Here is a 27307-nt window from a genome sequence, read left to right on the forward strand (position 1 = left end):
ATATTTTCACATCATCATACACACCCCTCACAGACAGTTTCTACAGTTCACAGTGGGGGGCAATCACTGTCTATACAGAGTACTACCTTTCAGCCTCTCCACCTCATCAAGAGACTTTCCCAAAATCCTTGCAGTAGTGGTGGCACTTACAGAAATGAGGGATAATGATTTGCCCATACGTAGATGATTGTCTACTGAAAGGCCTGACTCAAGAAGAAGCGATAAACATTGTGCAGAAAACTATCCCCCTCTTTCAGAATCTAGGGTTACAAATAAATGAATAAAATCAACACTACTTCCAATAGAACAACTGGACTTCATCGGGGTACACCTCGATTCCACAGAGGCCAGAGCTTCATTACCCATGAGCAGAGTCGTAACATTGACCGGCCTCATCTAAGTAGTCAACAACAGCCTTCAAACATCAGCATGAACCTGCTTACAACTATTAGGTCACATGGTGGCCACAGTGTTAGTGGTAAGACACACAAGACTTCATATGCGCTTCCCAGAAGGCTAACTGAGCTCAGTATACATCCCCAGCAAACACAGCCTGAACAAGAGACTAACAGTGCCACCAAAAGTCATGGTCTCCTTACAATGGTGGACAAAACCAGAGAATGTGTGCATGGGGATCCCCTTTCAGCAGGATCCACCATCAATAAGAATCACGATGGATGCTTTGTTGAGAGGCTGGGGAGCCCACCTGAACCAACTCACTGTTCAAGGCAGGTGGTCAACAGCGGAAACCCGACTATACATCAATCTACTAGAGCTATGTGCAATACTCAATGCCTGCAGGCACTTCCTACCAAGCACAAAGAACCAGTCAGTGGATAATGACCAACAATATAGCATGCATGTGCTATATCAGTCACCAAGGAGGAGCTCGCTCTTACTCATTATGCACCGAGGCCATGAAACTGTGGAGCTGGTGCATACACCACAAAATAAATATCTCGGCCTCCTATCTCCCAAGATGCCAGAACATGACACCGGACACACTAAGCAGACAGTTTTTCCAGGAACACAAATGGGAAATAAACAACAGAATCCTACAGTCAACATTTCAATGATGGGGCTTCCCCCCGTCAACCTATTCGCATCATCACTAAACCACAAGTGCCCACTCTTTTGCTCCAGATCAGGACTGGGATCCCAGTCACTGGGAGATGCCTTCCTCATCACATGGGATGCATCACTCATGTATGCATTCCCACAGATCCCACTGATCTCACAAGTGATACAGAAGATATGTGCTGAAAAGCACATCATACTGATAGTCCCAATGTGGCCCAGGCAGACCTGGTACCCTTATCTGATGCACATGGCAGTATGCACCCCATGAACTCTCCCACTGCGGGCAGACCTCGTCTCACAGAACAAAGGCAGGACGCTCCACCCAAATCCAGAGAAACTTCACCTGAAAGCCTGGCTCCTTCATGGTTCAAACATGACAAATTAGCCTGTTCAGAACAAGTTAAACACATGTGTCAGGGTTCCCTCCCCACTCTGAACTCTGGGGTACGGATGTGGGGACCCGCATGAAAGACCCCCCTAAGCTTATTTCTACCAGCTTAGGTTAAAAATTTCCCCAAGGCACAAATTCCTTTCCTTGTCCTTGGATGGTATTGCTGCCACAACCAAGTGATTTAGACAAAAATTCAGGAAAAGGGTCACTTGGAGTCCCTAGTTTCCCAAAATATTTCCCCAAGTCCCTTCACACCCTTTCCTGGGGAGGCTTGAGAATAATGTGAGTACTGACCAGACCCTGTGTCTCTAGGACACTGAAAATCAATCAGGTTCTTAAAGGAAGAACTTTATTTAAAGAAAAAGTAAGACTCACACCTGCAAAAATTAGGATGGAAGGTAACTTTACAGGGTAATAAAAAGATTTAAAACACAGAGGATTCCCCTCTGGGCTCAGCTTCAAAGTTACAAAAAACAGGAATAAACCTCCCTCTTAGCATCGGGAAAATTCACATGCTAAAACAAAAGATAATCTAACGTATTTCCTTGCCCTTACTTACAATTTTTGTAATCTTAGATGCTCATTTCAGGTATGTTTTCAGGAGATGTTTTTCCTGCCTGGTCTCTCTGTCCATCCAGAGAGGGAACACCGAAAGGGGCACAAACAAAACCTCTCCCCCCAGATTTGAAAGTATCTTCTTTCCTTATTGGTCCTTTTGGTCAGGTGCCAACCAGGTTATTTGAGCTTCTTAACCCCTTACAGGTAAAGATTCAGTACAGCTGCTCAGGAGGGATTTTATGCTACCCGTAGCTGTATGTTTATGACAATGTTACTAAATAGCAGGAGATCAACCACTTGCAATACTTGCCTCCAAAAATGGAAAAGGTTCACAGTATGATGTCAACAAAAACAGTTAACCGCAGTTACAGCGCCACTCCCATTAGTGCTGGACTACATGCTAGAATGGAAGAAATTGGGTCTCTCGACAAGCTCAATTAAAGTACACCTCACGGCTAGTATAGCCTTTCATCATAAGATCAAGGGAATCTTGATATTTGCACACTCAGTCACCAACTGTGTCCTCACCAGCATACAGAACATTTACCCAGAAGTCCGACAACCTACATCAGCATGGTGTTTAAATCTAGTGCTTAAATGCCTCACTAGACCCCCCATTTGAGCCCTTAGCTACCTGCTCCCTGCTTCATCCATCGATGAAGATTGCATTCTTGGTCACAATCACCTCCACTCAACGAGTAATGAGATAGGGGTGCTCATGGCTGACCCCTTTATACCGTATTCTTTAAAGACAAGGTCACATTGAGACCACACCCAAAATTCTTACCTAAAATATCAACATCCTTCCATATAAACCAACCCATACACCTTCCTATGTTTTATCCCAAACCACATGGGCGCTCACAAGAGACTATCTGACGTACACTAAGTGTCAGACGAGCAATAGCATTTTCTTTAGGCAGAACCAAGCCTTTCTGGAAGTCCTTAGACTTTTTATTTCCACAACAGAGTGCTCCAAGGGATGTGCAGTATCCATGCAGAGACTATCTAAATGGATCTCTACCTGCATCCAACTCTGTTATTGAACAAATAACACAGAACCCCCAGAGGGGATCAGATTCCACTCTACTTGCTCAGTAGCAATGTTCATGGAGTTCCTGAACAGCGTACCGATAATAGACACATGCAGAGCAGCAGTAGCGTCGCTAGGGGGGGAGCGGGGCAGCGGCCGCTCTCCCCCCGAGCAGAAGTGGCACCTTTTTTAATTTTTACTCACCCGGCGGCAGGTCCGGCAGCGCGCCGGGTCTTCAGTGGCACGTGCTTGTACTCGCCTGGCGGCGCTCTGGGTCTTCAGCGCCGGGTCCTTCACTCGCTCCGGGTCTTCAGCGGCACTTCAGCGCCGGGTCCTTCACTCGCTCCGGGTCTTCAGCGGCACTTCAGCAGAGGGGGGTCCTTCAGTGCGAGTGAAGGACCCGATGCCGACGTGCCGCCGAAGACCCAGAGCGAGTGAAGGACCCAACGCCGAAGACCCGGAGCACCGCCGGGTGGGTACAAGCAGGTGGTGCCTTTTTTATCTCCGCTCCCCGTTCCCTCCACCTGGCTACGCCACTGCAGAGGGGCTGCCTGGGCCTCTGTGCACACTTTCACAAACCATTATGCAATCACTCAAAGCTCAAGGTCAGATGCTATAATGGGCCTCACCATGCTCTCTTCGGTGGCCCAACTGAATCTGAAGCCCCTTTCATCCCCAGTGGGGCACTGCTCTACGATCACCTGAAATGGAGCACCCACAGGGACAGCACTTGAAGAAGAGAGGGTTACTCACCCTGTGCAGTAACTGAGGTTCTTCAGGATGAGTGTCCTTGTGGGGGCTCCACCGCCCACCCTCCTCCCCTCTACGTCGGAGTTTGCAGTAAGGACTCTACGGTAGAGAAGGAACTGAGGGGTTGGTCACGTGTGCGCTGGAAGAGGTGCCAGGGGCACCAAGAGACGACTAGTGCGCATGCGCGACTCAGACGGACACTGCTGCCAAAACTCTCCATCAACGGCTCTGGGACACACCCACACCTGAAGTGGGGCACCCACAGGGACGCACATCACGAAGAACCTCAGTTACTGCGCAGGGCGAGTACCCATCTCTTCTACCAGCGAAGGAAGTGGTATTACCCAGCCAGGGCCAACGTGCTCCAGAGTACAGCTAAGCTGCAGGTGTCCGCGTTGGGACAGTGGGAGGCTCCACGCTCTTACATTAGCCTGCGAGCTTCCAGGAATTTGGGTAGTTTGTTTGCTGTTGTTTCTGACCGCTGATAAGCACCAGGAGGCAGAAGAGTTGCTACTGCTTTTGCCAGGGCTCTTGGTGCCTGTCAGAAGTCTCAGTCCCGAGGGTTGCCATGGCATTGTGTTCTGCAGTCCAGACCTTATCCCACATCCTGGCCAGAGCCAAGTTCTGGTATTTACGTTCTGCCTCCCAGCTCCCTCCTTTGCGCTGGAGAAACCGTCCTGGATCCCATTCTGCCTCACAGAGCCTGGTGTCACTGATATAAATAAGTCCCATAAATAAAGCAAGGTGCTGTGCAGTATTGCTGACACCAGATATTTCCCACAGTCCTCCCTAGAACTGACTACATTTATTTTGGTCCCTAGAGTGACTCCTGTACCAGTTAGGGCCCAAGCCTACAAGCCATTTGTTGGAGTCATTCTTACCCTGGTTACACACTGCCAGCATTCAGCCCAGAGTACTGACAGTCCTGAAAACAGGCCTTATTTCACTGACGGCAAATGCCAAAGTTACCAGACGTGTAACAGGTTTGTCAGTTGCAAGATGCAGAAGTAGAAATCCTTCTACTCTCACAAGCCGCCGGTGGCAGCTCCTGTGGGTATAATATGGGTTGGTGCAGGGGGGGTGCTAGGGATTCTCCTGGGGCCCCTCACTCCCAGGCAGGCAGGAGACACTGTAGAACCATCTGCTGAAATGTGTGGGCCACATTCTGCTCCCCTTCCTCAAGCTGAATAGCACTTGTGGACCCATTCTGAATGATGCAACAGCTTGCAGAGCAAAGCACTACTCAGCATGAGTAAGGGTGTCAGAATCTAACCCTAGGTGATTTTTCAGTGCTTGCTTAGCCCTTCTATGAGACCTTATTTCTTCTCCCTTTTGCCCTGCTGCCTTTGCAGGTTCCAGCTGTCCAATAAGGGGAATGTGGCGCTGGAGTACTCCTGGAAGGTGGTCATGGAAGACAGCAGAAGGGCAGTCAACTTTACCGAAGAACCGTTGCCATGCAGTCCTGAAGGTATAGCAATCAGCCCCCTCCCCACGGCACCTGGTGCTCCCCACAGCAGCTTCCTCCTGTAACCCATAGGGGCTTTACAGCATTCAGGGAACCTGAGAGCTCAGGGAGCAGACTGGGCCTCTTTGCCTGAGGCACCAACACAGCACAGTTCTGAAGGTGACATCATAGCTCTGCTTCCCTCCCCATGTCCTCCCCCATCATCCTCAGGCAAGTGGCTTCTTTCAGGTTTGGATAAAGAGTCCCTCTGATTGCTTTCTTTCCAGCTCCCCCCACCTTCAGAGTGCCCAGAACTGGTACGGCAGAGCTGCTGGGCACTGTGCAAAGGTCAGAGAGGTCAAGGGAGGAGAGAAGTTAGGGCCACACATTGGGGGGCGTTCAGAAGCTGAAAAGGGAGCGTGGGGGCAGTCCTGTTGGAGGATCGCAGGGTAATGGAATCCAGGTCACTGGTAGGGTGACCTGGTGTCCAGTTTTCAACCGGAACAGCCGGTCAAAAAGGGTCCCTGGGCCGTTAAAAGTCTGGTCGGCAGTGCTGCAACACTAAGGCAGGCTAGTCCCTACCTGTCCTGGCTGGCACCACGCTGCACCCTGGAAGCGACCAGCAGGTCCGGCTCCTAGGCGGCGGGGAAGGGAGGGCCATGGGGCGCCACACGCTAGATCTGCACTGGGGTCGGGGGGCAGTGCCTGTGGATGAGAGCAGTGCATGGAGCCTCCTGGCTCCCAGTCTAGGACCCGAACTTGCTGGCTGCTTTTGGGGCACATGCAGCATGGTGCCAGGACAGGCAGGGAGCCTGCCTTAGCCCCCCCAGGAACCACCCGAGGTAAGCCCACCCCAGAGCCCTTACCCCTTCCTGCACCACAATCCCCTGCCTGAACCGCAGCCCCCTCCCTCACTCCAAATCCCTCAGCCCCACCCCCCCAGCCCGGAGCCCCCTCCTGCACCCCAAACCCCTCATCCCCGGCTGGAGTCCTCAGCCCCTCCCACACCCCAACTCCCTTCCCTAGCCTGGAGCCTTCTCCCACGCCCTGAATCCCTTATTTCTGGCCCCACCCCAGAGCCAACACCCGCAGCTAGAGCCCTCACCCACTCCCGCACCCCAACTCCCTGCCCCAGCCCAGTGAAAGTGAGGGAGGGTGTGGGAGAGCGAGGCACCAAGGGAGGGGGAATGTAGTGAGCGGGGGGGCGGGGCCTCGTGGCAGGGTTGGTGAAGGGGCAGGGCCTCAGGGAAAGGGTAGGGCTCAGGTGTTTGATTTTTTGCGACTAGAAAGTTGGCAACCCTAGTCACTGGGGGAGAGGTAGGAGCTGGATTGCTGTTGGAGGGAAACAGGGATGCATGTCTTTGATTAAATGTTTGTTTAAAAAGAAGAAAAAGATGCGAAAATACCCAGATGTGGTGTCAGGAAGCAGCTGTGCCCCAGATCCAAGAGCAGCACGGGCAGTTCAGAGCCTGCATTCTGAGTCATCACTCAGCATTTTGCGGCAGAGATATGGAATCATAGAATAGTAGAATTACAGGACTGTAAGGGACCTTGAAAGGTCTTCAAGTCCAGTCCCCTGCACATTATCTTTCTGGGTACTGAAGTTTAGCTGACTGGTCTGTAATTCCCCAGGTTCTCCTTATTCCCCTTTTTATAGCTTGGCACTATCTTTTCCCTTTTCCAGCCCTCTGGAATCTCTTCTGTCTTCCATGACTTTTCAAAGATAATCAGTAATGGCTCAGACATCTCCTCAGTTAGCCCCTTGAGTATCCTAGGATGTATTTCATTATGCTCTGATGACTTGAAAATATCTAACTTGTCTAAGTAATTTTTAACTTCTTCTTTCCCTATTTTAGACTGTGATCCTACCTCATTTTCACTGGCGTTCACTATATTAGACGTCCAGTCAATACTAATCTTTTTGGTGAAAACTGAAACAAAAAAGTCATTTAGCACTTCTGCCATTTCCACCTTTTCTGTTATTGCTCCTCTGTCCTCCCCACCCACATTGATGAATTATTGTTTTCCCCCCTCTTAGGCCCTGATTCAACAAGGCCCCTAAGCATGTACATAACTTCAAACACAGACATGCTTAATGTTATGCACACGCTTAGTAGCCTTGTTGAACTGGGGCCATAATATAGACATATTTTGCAAGCAGGAGGAAAAGTATTTGTAATTAAAGCTGCATTTTTGTTTTTATGATGGTCTCATACATGCAGCAGCAGGGTCTGTTCAATTATGTGGTGTTCTCTCCCAACATGGCCTAGCTTGCTCTGTTTGAGGCATGAGGGTGCTTTGCTAACTATTTCTGTGCCTCTTTAACATGTCTTCAGCAGCTGTGCAGCGTCTTATGCAGCCAGCTACCAAAAGGGTGAGAAGGACAAGGACCGGACTTTTTATGAGTAAAACTAACATCAGCAGTTAAATTAGTTAGGATGGAAATGAGCACTATCAATCCTCATGCTCAAGGCATAAACTCATTACCAAGTGGGTCAGGAAGGAAATTCTCCTGCAGTGTAATGTATAAATTGGTGTACTGGAGGAATTTAACATCTGGCAATGGCCACGCCCTGAGTCATAGACTCATAGATATTAAGGTCAGAAAGGACCATTATGATAATCTAGTCTGACCTCCTGCACAATGCAGGCCACAGAATCTCACCCACCCACTCCTGCAATAAACCTCTCTCCTATGTCTGATTTAATCATGATTTAAAGACTTCAAGATGCAGAGAATCCTCCAGCCAGTGACCCGTGCCCCATGCTACAGCGGAAGGTGAAAACCCCCCAGGGCCTCTTCCAATCTACCCTGGAGGAAAATTCCTTCCCGACCCCAAATATGGCGATCCGCTGAACCCTGAGCATGTGGGCAAGATTCACCAGCCAGATACCCAGGAAAGAATTCTCTGTAGTAACTCAGATCCCATCCCATCTAACATCCCATCACAGGCCATTGGGCATATCTACCACTAATAGTCAAAAATCAATTAATTGCCAAAATCATGTTATCCCATCATACCATCTCCTCCATAAACTTATCGAGTTTAATCTTGAAGCCAGATAGGTCTTTTGTCCCCACTGCTTCCCACGGCTATTCCAGAACTTCACTCCTCTGATGGTTAGAAACCTTCCTCTAATTTCAATTCTAAACTTCCCGATGGCCAGTTTATATCCATTTGTTCTTGTGTCCACATTGGTACTGAGCTTAAATAATTCCTCTCCCTCTCCGGTATTTATCCCTCTGATATATTTATAGAGAGCAATCATATCTTCGCTCAACCTTCTTTTGGTTAGGCTAAACAAGCCAAGCTCTTTGAGTCTCCTTTCAGAAGACAGGTTTTCCATTCCTTGAATCATCCTAGTAGCCCTTCTCTGTACCTGTTCCAGTTTGAATTCATCCTTCTTAAACATGGGAGACCAGAACTGCACACAGTATTCCAGGTGGGGTTTCACCAGTGCCTTGAATAACGGTACTAACACCTCCTTATCTCTACTGGAAATACCTCGCCTGATGCATCCCAAGACCGCATTAGCTTTTTTCATGGCCATATCACATTGGCGGCTCATAGTCATCCTGTGGTCAACCAATACTCCGAGGTCCTTCTCCTCCTCTGTTACTTCCAACTGATGCATCCCCAGTTTATAACTAAAATTCTTGTTATTAATCCCTAAATGCATGACCTTACACTTCTCACTATTAAATTTCAGCCTATTACTATTACTCCAATTTACAAGGTCATCCAGATCCTCCTGTATGATATCCCGGTCCTTCTCTAAATTGGCAATACATCCCAGCTTTGTATCATCCGCAAACTTTATTAACACACTCCCACTTTTTGTGCCGAGGTCAGTAATAAAAAGATTAAATAAGATTGGTCCCAAAACCGATCCCTGAGGAACTCCACTGGTAACCTCCCTCCAGTCTGACAGTTCACCTTTCAGTATAACCCGCTGTAGTCTCCCTTTTAACCAGTTCCTTATCCACCTTTCAATTTTCATATTGATCCCCATCTTTTCCAATTTAACTAATAATTCTCCATGTGGCCCTGTATCAAATGCCTTACTGAAATCGAGGTAAATTAGATCCACTGCGTTTCCTTTGTCTAAAAAATCTGTTACTTTCTCAAAGAAGATCAGGTTGGTTTGGCACAATCTACCTTTTGTAAAACCATGTTGTATTTTGTCCCATTTACCATTAACCTCAATGTCCTTAACTACTTTCTCCTTCAAAATTTTTTCCAAGACCTTGCATACTACAGATGTCAAACTAACAGGCATGTAGTTACCCGGATCACTTTTTTTTCCTTTCTTAAAAATAGGAACTGTGTTAGCAATTCTCCAGTCATACGGTACAACCCCTGAGTTTACAGATTCATTAAAAATTCTTGCTAATGGGCTTGCAATTTCATGTGCCAATTCCTTTAATATTCTTGGATGAAGATTATCTGGGCCCCCCCCGATTTAGTTCCATTAAGCTGTTCAAGTTTCGCTTCTACCTCAGTTATGGTAATATCTACCTCCATATCCTCATTCCCATTTGTCATGCTACCATTATCCCTAAGATCCTCATTAGCCTTATTAAAGACTGAGGCAAAGTATTTGTTTAGATATTGGGCCGTGCCTAGATTATCCTTAACCTCCACTCCATCCTCAGTGTTTAGCGGTCCCACTTCTTCAGGGTGCTCTGGACCATTGGGCTGTTCCATTATGCCCCTGCTTTGTGGTTTGATGGCTATTGCTAGCTGTGGAAGCTTGATAAACAGAGGAAGAGAAGACCAGATACTGCAATATGCACCAGTGCTATTCCTTGATCACTTAATGCCTGCCTACCTTTTCAGCTGAAAGGACATACACACAATGAGCCACATTCTGCCCTCCGATTCATCTGTACAACCCTGCTAACCAGGCATGGATGTACCTGTGGGCATGATTTGTTCAGACCAGCATGATGGGGTGTCTTTCAGTATTTCGATTTCATGCCTTTGTATGGAACTTTTCTAGGTGTTTTTCAGCATATGTATTCTCCCCAGCTGCCCCTTCTGCCTGCCCTTTGCCCTCATTTTCCCACTACTCCTTGGCTCTCACTTGGATGAGGAGTTGGTAAGAGGCAGTGCAGAAGTGATGACATGAAGCCTCATTACACCTTTCATTAACGCAGGTTGGAATTATCCTTGGAAAGGGTTTGCAAAGGGGGATAGCCTTTGTGTGGTCTTTAAGCCAAATCCCCTCAGCTTCTGTCCATAGTACGGAATCAGGGGGTCTTGGGCTTAGAACAAGAGGTTTCGTCCTCAAAGACAAATCCAGTGAAACTGACCTAACCACCCATTCCTTAACACAGGGGAGTTCCCATCTGCCACGTCTGCTGCCTCCACCAAACTACCCTGCAGCCAACCCGCTAGCCAGCTAGGCAGTGTTCTGGAGAGTGTCTCATCCTTCCTGTGTGCTGTTGCTGCTCTCCCTCCATTCTCCATGGAACCCAGCAGCGGCATCATCCCAGCCGGGAAGAAGCAGCAGTTCCTGTTGAAATTCTCCCCACTGGAAGTGGGAGAGTTTGAGGGCCACCTACTCTGCAGGTAGGAAACACTCTGGATGGATCGCATCTTGACAAGTTCTAATAACACGGAATTATTGTCCAAAGGACTTTGGTGTAAATGGGATTTGGTGCTCTCTGAAATGGATGGACCAAGAATGCAGTCGAGGAAAGGTGGGGCATCAAAAACCTAGAGCTTTGTTCAGTCCCAGCTTGGAAGCCTTTAGCCCTGGGACCAAACCTGTGCCATCCCTTAGGATCCCTTAGGCTGTTTACTCTGGAGGGAAGGTGATCAGGGATGAAAAAGAATCATAGAAGTTTAGGGTTGGAAGAGACCTCAGGATGTCATCTAGTCCAATCCCTTGCTCAAAGCAGGACCAACACCAACTAACTCATCCCAGTCAGACCTTAAAAACCTCTAAGGATGGAGATTCCACTACTTCTCTAGGTAACTGTCAAGGTTCCTCCCCCACTCTGAACTCTAGGGTACAGATGTGGGGACCTGCATGAAAACCTCCTAAGCTTACTTTCACCAGCTTAGGTTAAAACTTCCCCAAGGTACAAATTAATTTTATCCTTTGTCCCTGGATCTCCACTGCCACCACCAAACTCTAACTGGGTTTACTGGGAAACGTAGTTTGGACACATCTTTCCCCCCAAAATCCTCCCAACCCTTGCACCCCACTTCCTGGGAAAGGTTTGGTAGAAATCCTCACCAATTTGCATGGGTGACCACAGACCCAAACCCTTGGATCTGAGAACAATGAAAAAGCATTCAGTTTTCTTACAAGAAGACTTTTAATAGAAGTAAAGAAATCCCCTCTGTAAAATCAGGATGGTAGATACCTTACAGGGTAATTAGATTCAAAATGTAGAGAATCCCTCTAGGCAAAACCTTAAGTTACAAAAAAGACACACAGACAGGAATAGTCATTCTATTCAGCACAGTTCCTTTCTCAGCCATTTAAAGAAATCATAATCTAACACATACCTAGCTAGATTACTTACTAAAAGTTCTAAGACTCCATTCCTATTCTATCCCTGGCAAAAGCAGCATACAGACAGACCCAGACTTTGTTTCTCTCCCTCCTCCCAGCTTTTGAAAGTGTCTTGTCTCCTCATTGGTCATTTTGGTCAGGTGCCAGCAGGTTACCTTTAGCTTCTTAACCCTTTACAGGTGAGAGGATTTTTCCTCTGGCCAGGAGGGATTTTAAAGGGGTTTACCCTTCCCTTTATATTTATGACAGTAACCCATTCCAGTGCTTCACCACCCTCCTAGTGAAATATTTTTTCCTAACATCCAACCTAGACCTCCCACTTGAGACCATTGCTCCTTGTTCTGTCATCTGCCACCACTGAGAACAGCCGAGCTCCATCCTCTTTGCGACCCCCGTTCAGATAGATGAAGGCTGCTATCAAATCCCCCCCTTCTCTTCTGCAGACTAAATAAGCCGAGTTCCCTCAGCCTCTCCTCATAGGTCATGTGCCCCAGCCCCCTAATCATTTCCGTTGCCCTCCGCTGGAGTTTCTCCAGTTTGTCTACATCCTTTCTGTAGTGGGGGCCCAAAACTGGACACAATACTCCAGGTATGGCCTTACAAGTGCCGAATACAGGGGTATAATCACTTCCCTCGATCTGCTGGCAATGATCCTACTAATGCAGCCCAATACGCCATTGGCCTTCTTGGCAACAAGGGCACACTGCTATCTAATATCCAGCTTCTCATCCACTGTAATCCCCAGGTCCTTTTCTGTTGAACTGCCACTTAGCCAGTCAGTCCCCGGCCTGTAGCAGTGCATGGGATTCTTCCGTCCTAAGTGCAGTCCTTGTTGAACCTCATCTGATTTCTTTTAGCCCAATCGTCCAATTTGCCTAGGTCACTCTGGACCCTATCCCTACCCGCCAGGGTATCTACCTCCCACCCCGCCCCAGCTTAGTGTCATCCACAAACTTGCTGAGGGTGCAATACATCCCATCATCCAGATCATTAATGAAGATGTTGAACAAAACCGGCCCCAGAACAGACCCCAGGGGCACTCCACTTGATACCGGCTGCCAACTAGACATGGAGCCATAGATCACTACCCGTTGAACCTGACAATCTAGCCAGCTTTCTATCCACCTTATAGTCCATTCATCTAGCCCATACTTCCTTAACTTGCTGGCAAGAATACTGTGGGAGACAGTATCAAAAGCATTGCTAAAGTCAAGGTATATCATGTCCACCACTTTCCCCATATCCACAGAGCCAGTTATCTAATTATAGAAAGCAGTCAGGTTGGTCAGGCATGACTGGCCCTTGGTGAATCTATGTTGTCTGTTCCTGGTCACCTTCCTCTCCTCCAAGTGCTTCAAATGGATTCCTTGAGGACCTGCTCCATGATTTTTCCAGGGACTGAGGTGAGGCTGGCTGGCCTGTAGTTCCCTGGATTCTCCTTCTTCCCTTTTTTAAAGATGGGCACTACATTAGCCTTTTTCCAGTCATCCAGGACCTCCCCCGATCACCATGAGTTTTCAAAGATAATGGCCAATGGCTCTGCAATCACATCAACCAACTCTCTCAGCACTCTCGGATGCATTAGATCCGGCCCCAGGGAGTTGTTCATGTCCAGCGTTTCTAAATAGTCACCTGGTCACCTGCCATGTTTTCTGTTCTTTCTGTTTATCAGGATGGTTTGTTCCTATGCCTTCAATAAGGCTTTTTTAAAATACAGCCAACTCTTCTGGACTTCTTTCCCCCTCATATTAGCCTCCCAGGGGATCCTGCCCATCAGTTCCCTGAGGGAGTCAAAGTCTGCTTTTCTGAAGTCCAGGGTCCATATTCTGCTGCTCTCCTTACTTCCTTTTGTCAGGATCCTGAACTCAACCATCTCATGATCACTACTGCCCAGGTTGCCACCCACTTCTACTTTCCCTGCCAATACTTCCCTGTTTTGTGAGCAGTGGGTCAAGAGGATCAGGCCCCCAGTTGGTTCCTCCAGCACTTGCACCAGGAAATTGTCCCCAACACTCTCCAGAAACTTCCTGGATTGTCTGTGCATTGCTGTATTGCTCTCCCAGCAGATGTCAGAGTGTTTGAAGTCCCCCATGAGAACCAGGGCCTGTGATGTGGAAATGTCTGTTAGTTGTCCAAAGAAAGCCACGTCTACCTCATCCTCCTGGTCTGGTGGTCAAGAGCAGACGCTCACCACAACATCGCCCTTGTTGCTCTCACCTCCAAAGTTAAACCAGAGACTCTCAACAGGCTTTTCTGCAGTTTCATACTGGAGCTCTGAGCAGTCATACTGCTCCCATACATGCAGTGCAACTCCCCCACCTTTTCTGCCCTGCCTGTCCTTCCTGAACAGTTTATACCCATCCTGACAGTGCTCCAGTCTTGTGAGTTACCCCACCAAGTTTGTTATTCCAGTCACATTATAGTTCCTTAACTGTGCCAGGACTTCCAGTTCTCCCTGCTTGTTTCCCAGGCTTCTTGCATTCATGTACAGGCACCTAAGATAACTAGCCAATTGCCCAACTTTCTCAGTATGAATCAGGAGGCCTCCCCTGTTGCATGCTCCTCCTTCTGTTTCCTCCCAGTATCCCACTCCCCCACTTACTTCTGAGCTTAGGTCTCCATCCCCCGGCGAACCTAGTTTAGAGCCCTCCTCACTAGGTTAGCCAGCCTGCCTGTGAAGATGCTCTTCCCTCTCTTCGTTAGGTGGATTCCATCTCTTCCTAGCAATCCTTCCTCCTGGGAACCTGAAACATACTGGGAAAACTCACTTTAAAAAAATGTTTAAAATGGGGGTTGGGAACAAGTAGGATTCCGCCTTTCAGAGATGGATGGTAAGTAATTCACAGTCCTCCTGCAGCCCCTTTGCCTGGCTTGTACCATTCTGGTGGAGTCCTAATGACTAATACTAATTTACCTTGGGTATGGGAAATCACTTAAGCCCCAAGAGGTTCGATCACTAGTACTGGCTTTTGGATGAGTATGGAAACTTAGCAAGGGCTTATCCATATTGAGTCACCAACGACCTCCAGTGTGTTTATCAGTAAAGGTGTCACTTTTCTCGCACTGAGGAATTACTATACATTTGTCTCTTTTGCTGCCTCATCACCACAAAGTGAGCTTCCATTTAATTCACTGCTTGGTACATCAGAGAGAGAGGACGTGAAAGCTGTGTACAACAAAGCCATAAAACTGGCCCTCTGCCTTTGATAACACTAACTGGTCCATTTCTTCTCAGTATCCCCAACCTGAAGCCCAATCACCAATGCCCCGTAGTGGCTGTGAAGGGGAGAAGCCTCCTGCCATACTGCCATTTCGACCTGGAGGACTCTGACTACCTCACCGCAAACAGGCGCAACCCAGAGCTGCGAGGGCCGCGGGGGGCTGCACTGGATCCCAACACCAGGGTGATAGAGTTTGCATCCGTCGGAGTGCATGCTTGGAACAGCAGGTGGGCATGGAGAAGGCTTGACTTGCTGACTACTGGCTATTCACAACAACTCAGCCAGAGACCCACCAGCTCAACCTTCTAAACTCCTTGTGGCACAGCTGCACCGTTCCTATGGTCCAGCTCTCAGTAGATCACTTGGGGCTCTGGGAAGACAGGAGCAACATAGACTAGCCATCCCTGCTTCCACCATCCAGTCCTGCAACAAACGTAGCTGGTCCCCAGCCCATAGGTATCGTTGAGTATAACTCTCCTTTCTCTCCGCAGGAGACTCTGAATACTTGAGTCAGATTGGGGCAGAGAAGGAAATAACCCCTCTAGAGAGCTGCACTTAGGAAAGAACCTTGTTATGTTGGATTTTACCCTCATCACTCTGGAGCTAGGGTTTGCATTGGAGTGACCTCAGTATCTGTTTACAGATGGTAAAGGTAGCCAGTCGGCCCAGAGGGCTGTGGGGCTCCAAAACCGGTAATGGGATGAAGCTGTCATGCCCATAGCAGTAGAGGTAGATGGGGTGTGCCAAGGAATCCTCCCTTGGAGGAGCTGGCAGCGCCTGGTGTCTGCTGAGCAGCCAGCCCACTAGCTCCCAGAACTGTTCACTGTTCCTTTTCTAATGGCAATTTCTGTTTGTTGTGGCCAGGACCTTCATGCTTGTGAACCCCACCAATTCCACCTACTCCTTCCAGTGGGCTTGTGAACAGTCAGAAGACTTGCGAGAACAGTCAGTCTTCAGCTGTCTGACAGAAATGGGCCAGATCCGGCCTCAGAAAAAGGCCGAGGTAGGAGGGAGGCTGATGCAGGTGTCTCGCCTAGTGGTGTGCAGGTCTCACTGTACACAATACCACTCTAACTGTAATGCATAGCTCTTACACAGCACTTTGTTTTCAAGCACTTTAAAGAGCTGAGCTTATTTCAACCCTGCAGGCGCAGGTGGTGCCAACTTGCATCACCACCACCCAAGGAGAGGGCATGGGGAGGGACTGGCAGAGGAAGGGCAGCTTTAAATGCAGTCTGGGTTGCCACTGGTGCCCCACGGATGGAGAGTGCCCCAGAGATTAATGGAATCAGCATGTCTCCTGGTTGCCATGGTCCTGCCCACTCACTGGCCGGCCTAGACCACTTTGTAGGCTGTGCCAGCCTGCTCCAGCTCCCTTGGCTAAGCAGGGACTACAGGCAGCTTGTTCCCCTGCAACACCTCAGTGCAGGTAGCCTTTCAAACTCACCCCCAGGCTATGCGGGCAGGCAGGGGGCCTGTCAGTAATAACTAGTTCTCACAAGCTCCCTCTGACATAGGTGAGTAAGAAAATGAAATGGGCAGGTGGGTGAGGGTAAGGAAGGAGGTTTCTCCAAGAGCAGAAATGAATAGGGACCCAGAGACAAAGCCTGGAGCCTGGGGATTGGATGACCCAGCTGAGCAGTGTTGGGATACAGAGTCTTTCCACTATAGCCCCCTGGTTTGAATCTCTCGAAGGCCGTTAGGGGCTGCCTGTTGTCTGTGTGACAGCAAGCTGTCTAGGGGCCAGTGTGAAGCATATTGTCTCACTTCAGATCCTTGTGATTAGCCAGTTCACATGTCTGCTGTAGCAAACTGGCACAGTGCCATCCCAGTCCCGCCCAGGGGGTTATGTGTTAAGCAGGCATGGAAGCTGCCCTCTGACCCTTTCAGGTAGCTGCCATGGTCAGAAGTGAGAAAATTCTGGAGGGGAAGTTTGCTCTCACCTATTTTGTGACTAACTAGAGGGCTCCAGTCTGCATGACAGCAGACTATTGGAGACAGGATGCTGCAGCTACAGTAGGGAGTGTGGGTATCTCTCCTCATGAGCAATAGCCATGTCCAAGTGTGAGGAGTGGGAGGACAGAGGAGTGCCTGGGTAGAATACAGGGAGTCCCTAAAGAACTTTCTGTTCCAGAAATGACAACTCTTCCTGCTCCGTGTCATTCATTGGGTCAACCTGCACAGGCTGGAAATCAGCACAGAATCTGGCCCATTGTCTTAGTGTTCTCTGCTAAAACCATCTTAGGGCATCTCCTTTGCCCGTGGCACAAACCTGCACCGGGAAATTTTTGAATGGAAGGGAAGAGTTTTGTCTACATAGGAACACTCAGGGTATGTCTACACTACGGAATAAGGTCGAATTTATAGAAGTCGGTTTTTTAGAAATCGATTTTATATATTCGAGTGTGTGTCCCCCCACAGAAAATGCTCTAAGTGCATTAAGTGCATTAACTCGGCAGAGTGCTTCCACAGTACCGAGGCTAGAGTCGACTTCCGGAGCGTTGCACTGTGGGTAGCTATCCCACAGTTCCCGCAGTCTCCGCTGCCCATTGGGAATTCTGGGTTGAGATCCCAATGCCTGATGGGGCTAAAACATTGTCGCGGGTGGTTCTGGGTACATATCGTCAAGCCCCCGTTCCCTCCCTCCCTCCGTGAAAGCAAGGGCAGACAATCGTTTCGCGCCTTTTTTCTTGAGTTACCTGTGCAGACGCCATACCACAGCAAGCATGGAGCCCGCTCAGCTCACTGTCACCATATGTCTCCTGCAAAAAGAAAAGGAGTACCTGTGGCACCTTAGAGACTAACCAATTTATTTGAGCATGAGCTTTCGTGAGCTACAGCTCACTTCATTGGATGCATACCGTGGAAACTGCAGTAGACATTATATACACACAGAGACCATGAAACAATACCCCCTCCCACCCCACTGTCCTGCTGGTAATAGCTTATCTAAAGTGATCATCAAGTTGGGCCATTTCCAGCACAAATCCAGGTTTTCTCACCCTCCGCCCCCCCACACACAAACTCACTCTCCTGCTGGTAATAGCCCATCCAAAGTGACCACTCTCTTCACAATGTGTATGATAATCAAGGTGGGTCATTTCCAGCACAAATCCAGGTTCAAAACCACCTGATTTAATTTGCCTCTTCTTCCTCAGGTCACATTTGAATTCATCCCGCAGCGCCTGGGTATCACAGAATCGTTTTGGACCTTTACAATCGCTGAACAGAACATCTCAGTCCCATTCCTGTTGGTGGGCAACACCACCGACCCCTCAGTATCTCTGGACAGATCCCACCTGAACTATTTCTCTCTGTTAGTTGGTAAGGACAGATTCTGTGTCCCGCACTATGGGAGCCTGTGGTTGCTGCTACCTTCCACTTTTCTCTCCATTCAAAAATGTAGTGTTCTGTAGTTACTGTTGATCCTAATTCTATTATTTATCATTAAAAAAACAGAGGCTGAAAGTGGAAAAGAGCACTTCAAAGGAGAAAAACAATTTCTGTCCATCTATCTTAGGGTTTATATTGCTGCCCACTTTAGTATCTGAGCACCTTCCATGTAAAATCAATAACAATATTCAGCAGCAGTCAAAAAAGCTAATGTTAGGAACCCTTAGGGAAGGGATAGATAATAAGACAGAAAATGTCATAATGCCACTGTATAAATCCATGATACTCCCACAACTTGAATACTGTGTGTAGTTCTGGTTGTCCAGTTTCAAAAAAGATATATTAGAATTGGAAAAGGTCCAGAAAAAGGCAACAAAAATGATTGGGGTATGGAACAGCTTCCATATGAGGAGAAATTTAAAAGACTGGGACTTTTCAGCTGAGAAAACAGACAGCTAAGAGGGAGGGATCTGATAGAAGTCTATAAAATCATGACTGGTGTGGAGAAAGTGAACAAGGGAACGTTATTTACCCCTTCACATAATACAAGCACCCAGGGTCACCCAATGAAATTAACAGGCAGCAAGTTTAAAACAAACAAAAGGAAGTACTTCACACAATGCACAGTCAACTTGTGGAACTCATTGCCAGGGGACGTTGTGAAGGCCACAAGTGTAACTGGGTGCAGCAGAGAATTAAATAAGTTCATGGAGGACAGGTCCATCAGTGCCAGGGATGCCACTCCACACTCAGGGTGTCCCTAAACCTCTGACTACGAGAAGCTGGGACTGGATGAGAGGGCATGGATCACTCAATAATTGCCCTGGTCTTTTCATTCCTTCTGAAGCATCTGGTACTGACCGCTGTCGCAAGACAGAATCCTGCGCTAAATGAACCATTGGTGTGACACAGTGTGGCCGCTCTTATGTTCTTAATAGCAAAGATCCTAGTTGATTTCATGCAGCATCTGGCATTTCTCCCTTTTCAGGCTCAGAATTCTGCATGGGGCAGTGTTGGTTGGTTTGTTTGTTTTTTAAAGATTTTATTAATTTAATTTATTTTTGTTTGGTTGGTAGGGGTTTAAGGGTAGAAAGGGTGTCAGATTTCAAATTTCTCAAGCAAAGATGCTTATTAGTGGTGAGTGAGATATAGCAACTGGGAAGAGAGAGAGTGGAATAAAAAATGAGTTAAAAAAGAGATCTCAGATTTGTTCTATGGAGCTTCTGTTGTCAGCTGAAGCCCAGCCCATCCATTCATCCACCAGTACAGTATGTGTGTGTCAAGGGGTTGGTCCCATGTCAAAGTGTCATTGGTCCATGCCTGGTGTGGGGACATACCCTTAGTCCTTGGCTATGCATTTGTACAGTGCCTAGCACAACGGGGTCCTGGTTCATGACTGGAGCTCCTAGGTGCTACCACAATACAAAATATCAATAATAATAACGATGAGGATACAGAATTCTGGGTTAGCTCGGATGCTGTATTTCTCATGCTCAGCTCAATGATAGATGGCCATATTGTTCACTAGCATCCCTAGTGATTCCCTCCACCTGTATAGGAGTTTAATTTATTTTACATTCTGCATTAACAATGCTTCTCCGGTAGGGGGAGCTTTTTTGCCCTGCCCTTTCCACCTGCAGCACGTCTGGCATAGTAAAAATAGACTTGGACGAGCCATGCACTTTTCTATGGGATAAATGAGTGGTGGCTGATTCCATGCTAACCTGACAGGAGAACTAAAGGTTTGCTGTCTCTTTCCTGTGTTTCCCCCAAAGGACATGAGGCCCACAAGACTGTTCACATGATTAACAACGAGAATGAGACCTTCAGCTTTGCTTTCAGAGACTGCTCGCGCTATTCCGAGGGATACATTAACTACCTAACAGTGCAGCCCATGGAGGGCTACATTCCACCTCTTTCCAGGTAAAGGGGGAGAGAGAATGTCTAGGGCTCACAGGGCTAGACTGTGGCTCCCAAGCACAGTGCTGTGTTATCTGCATTATTAGAGTCCTTCCAAGCTGTACAGTGGTTTCACCTCATGGCATCAGCTCTTACCCAGCCAGCAGGCAGCTCTTGGTGGGGACATGCTGGTTCCTGTTCTTACACAGTCGGTCTCCCCATTTGTATTCAGGGTCAGATCTGCTGCCGTTAGTGATGCCTTTAGAGATTGCTGCTGTTTTTCACTCCCGTTAGACCTAAAGCCAACACAGCTCTGGGGTTATTTACACTGGAGCTAGAGGTGTAATTTCCAGCTCCATTAGACATACCCACCTAGCTCTGATTAAGCTAGTGCACTAAAAATAGCAGTGTATTAACAAAAGGCTATAGGTTAAGTGATACCAAGGAGAAGGAATAAAGGTAGAAAGAGTTACAAACAGACCGAAGTACAAATGCCCTTTCTAATGGCTAACTCCTAACTGAACAAGCTACAGTCTTTCTACAAGGAACTTTCCTCACCCATCTTCTTTTCCCAGCAATGGCTGGCTTGCTTTCAGCTATGTTCCCTGCAGAGTCCAAGGTGCTGGTTCTCCTTGTCTCCTCAGGTGAAGGATGATCCAAAATCTTTCTGTGTGTCCTTATGTCCCAATCTGCCTTTGTTTCAAGGATCAAACTGATCCCCTGGGGTTCAGTCTCCCATCTCCTCTGGGGGTTGACTCTATCTTGATCAAGTTGCAGTGGGGGAGGTTTAGATTGGATATTAGGAAAAACTTTTTCACTAGGAGGGTGGTGAAACACTGGAATGCGTTACCTAGGGAGGTGGTAGAATCTCCTTCCTTAGAGGTTTTTAAGGTCAGGCTTGACAAAGCCCTGGCTGGGATGATTTAACTGGGAATTGGTCCTGCTTTGAGCAGGGGGTTGGACTAGATGACCTTCTGGGGTCCCTTCCAACCCTGATATTCTATGATTCTATGATTCTATGATTAATGTGTCCCCTGGTGTGTTCCACAGTGACACTTCCTGCTGAAGTTTTACAGTGTAAGGCCATGTCTACACAAGCACTTATGTCAGCAAAACTTTTGTCGCTTAGTAGTGTGAAAAAACACACCCCTGTGCGACATAAGTTTTGCTGGTATAAGCGCTCGTGTGCAGAAGACTCTATCCCACCAACACACCTACCACTGCTCGTTATACTGATTTTATTATGTCGACAGGACAGCTCTCTCCCGTCGGCATAACTCAGTTACATGAGCAATCTTACAGCGGCACAGCCGTATCGGTACAGTGTAGACATGACCTTAATGTTCTCTTCCCGCATTGCAACCTCCAATGCAAATGAATAGCCCATTGACTTTGGTCACACCTGCTTTGAGATGTTGGCCTCTTTCCTTTGTCTTGAGAAAACCTGTTTAGCAACTCTCCCTGATGTGCCTGGTTAAAACACCTTTTAGTTACAGACTTTAAAGCTTAATTTCAGTGAGTATTCACAATTCCACATACTGCGTTGTCACATGCATTTTACAATGATTTTACTGACCACCGTGATACCTCACAAGGCGTACTTTGTACAAATATCATTGCAGTAGTGTGTTGGGTGTGAACACAGGGGTGCCTAGGGTCACAAGTGTAGACATACCCTAAGAAAGAGCATGCTGGATTCTCTTACTTGTCTCCCTTCCAGCTACAAGGCCATTCAGTCATTTACACCTGTGCACACCCATTGAAAGCAGCAGGGCTCCCAGGTAGCACTGAGGACATAATTTGAATTCAGTGGGAAAGTATAGGTGTCACCGAGGCCATAATTTGGCCTACAGAAGCTTTATTTCTGATGATGACGCATGAAAAGGACAGATCCCAGCTTGAGGCAAGGCTGAGTTTGCCAGGTTGCCAGTCAGAAAACACATCTTCTAGCTTTTAATCCAAGCAGTTGATCTGGAAATTAGTGAGGGACGATAAAAATGGAGCCACTGGGCCTGGTGACATTTCTGCAGAGTCACTTTCCAGAGCAGCATCACGCTTCAAGAGCTGCACGTTTCTCTGATGCCACTGCAGGGCGCTCGCTCTTGGAGCTGTCTGATTTTTAATCTCCCTTTCAGGTGTGTTGTCTTTTGCCTTTTCGAGCATGTGACACATTGAAAAAGGAACGAATGCTCAGCCTCTGTGCCCCTTTTCTTTCCATCGCTTCCCTGGATCTCCATTGCCATGACAGTACCACGGGGAAATATTCTACCCATGAACTCCCGCTGGTTTAAATAAAGTTGTTCTTGTTTTTAAGAACAGTTTATTGATCTGTACTTTCCTCAGAGCCTTCTGCTGAGCTGTAAGGAAGGCATATGGGTGTCCTGACCTTTGATCTCATTTGATCCTGGCCCTTAGGCACTGACTACCTCCTGTGAGGGTCTGAACTCCCATCAAAGTCAGTGGGAGTTGAGAGTCCTCATCAACCCCCAGGAGCTATCCATTGTGACATAGCAGGGTAGAATCCAGACCAATGAGTAGCTGTCACCCCTCCCCTCTAACCTGGGTTGCCCCTTACAATGCCTTGCTGCTCACAAACCGCCCCCAGCATGCCAGTCACTCCCAGCTATGTCTGGATGTATGCTGCAGCCAGCCAGCCACACGTTGGCCCTTACCAGCCTTAAAAATTACCACAGGGTGACCCCAGCACACTCCCAGTCCTAGATTTCCCCCAGGAATGTTTGTCCTGTACTGCCCAGCCCTCCCCCTGGACAGTGCAAATATACTGAGTCTGTTATTCCTTTAAGGGAATAATATGCACACAAGTTGTTATCCCTAATGGAGTTTCCTAGGCACTTCAATTTAATACACTGGATTAGATAAAATAATAAAACAAGTTTATTAACTAGAAAGCGAGAAATTTTAAGTGAGTCCAAGCAATGTTGCATAAAAGTCAGAAATGGTTACAAAAAATAAAGATAAAACACTTGTTAATGCCTAACCTAACCAACTGTATTGGATTCAAGCAGTTTCTCACCACATGCTCCAGCAGATGACTGACCAAACTCTCAGTCAGGACTCCTCCCCCAGAGTCCAACACCTGCTTCCTTTGTCTCTTCAGGTGCAGTAAATGCAATAGACAGGGAGAGAGCGATGGGTGGCTTGCAGTGTTTGTCTCTCCTGTTTATAGTGTCAGTCCCCCTCTTGAAAAATATTTCTAGCTGAGACCTGGACCCACCAAAATTTCTGGGCACCACCAAAATTTCTGCAAACCTGCCACCCCTGCTCACAAGGCATACATTGTACAAAGATTATTACACTAGTGTGTAGGCTGTGATTACAGGGGAATATTCTCTCACATCTACCTTAGGTAGCTATGTGGCCCCATTACCATCATACCTGAGTACCTCAAAACCCTTCACGTGTTTATCCTTCACATGCCCTGCTGAGGCAAGGCAGAGCTCTTATCCCTGTTTTACAGATGGGGAGCTGAAGCAGAGAAAGACTAAATGATTTGCCTCAGGTCACCCCTGGGGCAGAGCATGAAATTAAACTCAGTTTTCCTGAGTCCCATGCTACTGCCCCAACCACGGGGCCATCCTTCCTCGCTTGCTCACAACCTCTAGTGCAATAGAGTTCCAAGAGCCAGCAAATAAAGCTGCTGTGTTCATCTCCCCAGGCTTCCTGTTACCATCCTCTTCACACCAACGTTGGAGGGGGAGGTGAACTTTAACCTCATCTGCGATGTCAAGAGAAAGACCCAGCCCCTCTTCTTAAACATCAAAGCCATTGGCTGCAGCATGAATGTGTGTGTCAGGTGCGAAGAAAACGATGGCTTGTTCACTGAGCTGAGTCTGCAGGAGAGCAGTATCATCAGCTTCAAGGAGGTGAGAGGGTGGAGACGGGAGGGGGCGGGGGGAGAAGGTGAAAAGTGCACAGTCACCTGCAGCCCGCACACGGATATGGCTCTTTGTGAAATCGTCTCAGGAGAACGCGGCTGTGGGGCAGTCAAAACAGGCCCGCCAGGCAGAACGCCCACCCTGTCCATTGCAGAGCAGATGTAGTTACGTGCGGCTGGGGCTGGTGGAAGTGTCCTTGCCATGCCTTGATGAGACAGCTGTCAGTGCATTTGCTCTTGGTGTGCAGACCTTCCCTGCTGACCCCACACCCAATGGTCACTTCCAGCCAGCTTGCTTTGCCTGGCCTTAGACTTATCGATTTAAAGCCAGATGAGACCATTGTTGTCATCTAGTCAGACCTCAATCTGCCATTTTGACCATAAGCTCCTAGAGGCAAAGGCCCACTGTCCATGTGCTCTCTGCATGCTTGTGGCACTGTGTCTTGCTCCCACTCTTGTGAACTGCTTCGCTGTGAAGCTGGCAACTCCAATGTTCCCTACCAAGCATCTATGGCATGAAAAGTGATCCTTCTGCAGCAAGAAAGGCCTCTATAAAAGGGACGGCCCAATCTGCAGCGTGGGGAAGGTTAGGGCCTCTGTGGTGACTACTGCTGCATTGGGGTCCAAGGGGGATGCTTCAGAAGTGTCTAAGGGATTTAGGAGCACATGTCCCAGTGTATTGGGCAGATCTGAAAATCTCCCACAGTCTTCAGTGAAATAGAAACGAACTCAGGGCCTGATCCTGGCAACCCTTTCTCACATGAGTAGCCATTACCCCAAGGAATCCTTTCAGATCAGACCCTAAGCAAAGGCATTTCACAAGCCCTTCTGTGCCTAGCACTCAGCTGTACGTGGCCCACCACAGCTGCAGAACAGCCCAGATAATGTAAATGGTGCTAGATCCTTGCTGGATCCCATGATGAATGAAGTGATGAATGTAGAGGAATATTGCAGGTCAGGATGGAGGTGCACAGAGTTGTGTGGGTGAGACATGCCCTACATGTATTTTCATTGGTGCTGTTGGTACAATGATTTTGTGAGGATCAGATTTCATTTTAAACCAAGAACGTGTGCTATAAGACAGCAGCAAGTTGTTAGAGACTCTGGGACTAGCTGCCTGATGGATCTTCGGCATAGTAGGCCAGTGCATTACCAGGCCCCAAAGCTGCGGAGTTCACTGGACAAGCTTGTCCTGAGTAGCTGAGGTCCATCCAAGCTGTCATTTTGTGGAGAACTGTGTTCACAGACATGTACAGGCACCACTGGATATTAGGAAACACTGTTTCAGTAGGAGGGTGGTGAAGTGCTGGAATGGGTTACCTAGGGAGGTGGTGGAATCTCCATCCTTAGAGGTTTTTAAGGCCCAGCTTGACAAAGCCCTGGCTGGGATGATTTAGTAGGGGTTGGTCCTGCTTTGAGCAGGGTGTTGGACTAGGTGACCTCCTGAGGTCTCTTCCAACCCTAATATTCTATGACTCTATGATTCTGGCCCTGCGCCTAGATCCAATCCCTGCTGGTGTGTGTGCTGTTTGGTGGTGCATTGCATAGGCAGTAAGAGCCCAAGCCCTCTCTCTGGCTCAGGGCTGCCTATGGCAGGAGGTGACTTGGTTTTCTGTCCATTCATGTTGTGTTTGCCAGCCCTTCGGGTATTAACCCCATGTGTGCTCTCCTCCTGCACACAGGTAGAAATAAACGAATCTGCTCACCGCAACTTCTGTGTCCTGAACACTGGCAAGTTCAATTTCAGCTTCTCGTGGGAGTTTTCCGGCCCCAAAGCACTGCAGCACTACCTCTCCATCGCCCCCGAGAACGGCACTGTGGAGGCAGGAGAGCGCGTACATGCCCAGCTGACCTTCCACCCACTGAAGACATGCATCTTAAAGGACATGGAGCTTAAGCTAAAGGTCAGGGCGGGGGTGTCATGCTCTCCTCCCTGCAGGGCACAAAAGCCAGGCAAACCCTTTTGGCAGGTGTCAGAGTAACAGCCGTGTTAGTCTGTATTTGCAAAAAGAAAAGGAGTCCTTGTGGCGCCTTAGAGACTAACCAATTTATTTGAGCATGAGCTTTCGTGAGCTACAGCTCATGTCATCGGATGCATACCGTGGAAAGTACAGAAGACGTTTTTATACACACAAACCATGAAAAAATGGGTGATTATCACTACAAAAGGTTTTCTCTCCCCCCACCCCACTCTCCTGCTGGTAATAGCTTATGTAAAGTGATCACTCTCCTTACAATGTGTGTGATAATCAAGGTGGGCCATTTCCAGCACAAATCCAGGGTTTAACAAGAACGTCTGAGGAGGGGGTGGGGGGTAGGAAAAAACAAGGGGAAATAGGTTACCTTGCATAACGACTTAGCCACTCCCAGTCTCTATTCAAGCCTAAGTTAATTGTATCCAATTTGCAAATGAATTCCAATTCAGCAGTCTCTCACTGGAGTCTGGATTTGAAGTTTTTCTGTTGTAATATCGCAACTTTCATGTCTGTAATCGCGTGACCAGAGAGATTGAAGTGTTCTCCGACTGGTTCATGAATGTTATAATTCTTGACATCTGATTTGTGTCCATTTATTCTTTTACGTAGAGACTGTCCAGTTTGACCAATGTACATGGCAGAGGGGCATTGCTGGCACATGATAGTATATATCACATTGGTGGATGTGCAGGTGAACGAGCCTCTGACAGTGCGGCTGACGTTATTAGGCCCTGTGATGGTGTCCCCTGAATAGATATGTGGGCACAGTTGGCAACGGGCTTTGTTGCAAGGATAGGTTCCTGGGTTAGTGGTTCTGTTATGTGGTATGTGGTTGCTGGTGAGTATTCGCTTCAGGTTGGGGGGCTGTCTGTAGGCAAGGACTGGCCTGTCTCCCAAGATTTGTGAGAGTGTTGGGTCATCCTTCAGGATAGGTTGTAGATCCTTAATAATGCGTTGGAGGGGTTTTAGTTGGGGGCTGAAGGTGACGGCTAGTGGCGTTCTGTTATTTTCTTTGTTAGGCCTGTCCTGTAGTAGGTGACTTCTGGGAACTCTTCTGGCTCTATCAATCTGTTTCTTCACTTCTGCAGGTGAGTATTGTAGTTGTAAGAATGCTTGATAGAGATCTTGTAGGTGTT

At 47.9% G+C, this 27307-nt stretch overlaps 1 protein-coding gene across 1 annotated transcript in view; it reads left to right on the forward strand.

Annotated features, from left to right (window-relative positions):
• Positions 1-27307, forward strand: part of HYDIN (HYDIN axonemal central pair apparatus protein) — a 454160-nt gene that overhangs the window by 407443 nt on the left and 19410 nt on the right. The window contains exons 68-75 of the mRNA XM_084644216.1: positions 5165-5280; positions 10598-10832; positions 15023-15235; positions 15873-16011; positions 18167-18332; positions 20177-20324; positions 23977-24184; positions 25878-26099. Coding sequence (XP_084500342.1) covers positions 5165-5280; positions 10598-10832; positions 15023-15235; positions 15873-16011; positions 18167-18332; positions 20177-20324; positions 23977-24184; positions 25878-26099 — 1447 coding nt within the window. The remainder of the gene's footprint in view (positions 1-5164; positions 5281-10597; positions 10833-15022; positions 15236-15872; positions 16012-18166; positions 18333-20176; positions 20325-23976; positions 24185-25877; positions 26100-27307) is intronic.

The sequence above is a fragment of the Lepidochelys olivacea genome (genome assembly GCF_965140295.1).
Source record: "Lepidochelys olivacea isolate rLepOli2 genome assembly, chromosome: 12".
In the NCBI taxonomy this organism is placed as follows: domain Eukaryota; kingdom Metazoa; phylum Chordata; order Testudines; family Cheloniidae; genus Lepidochelys; species Lepidochelys olivacea.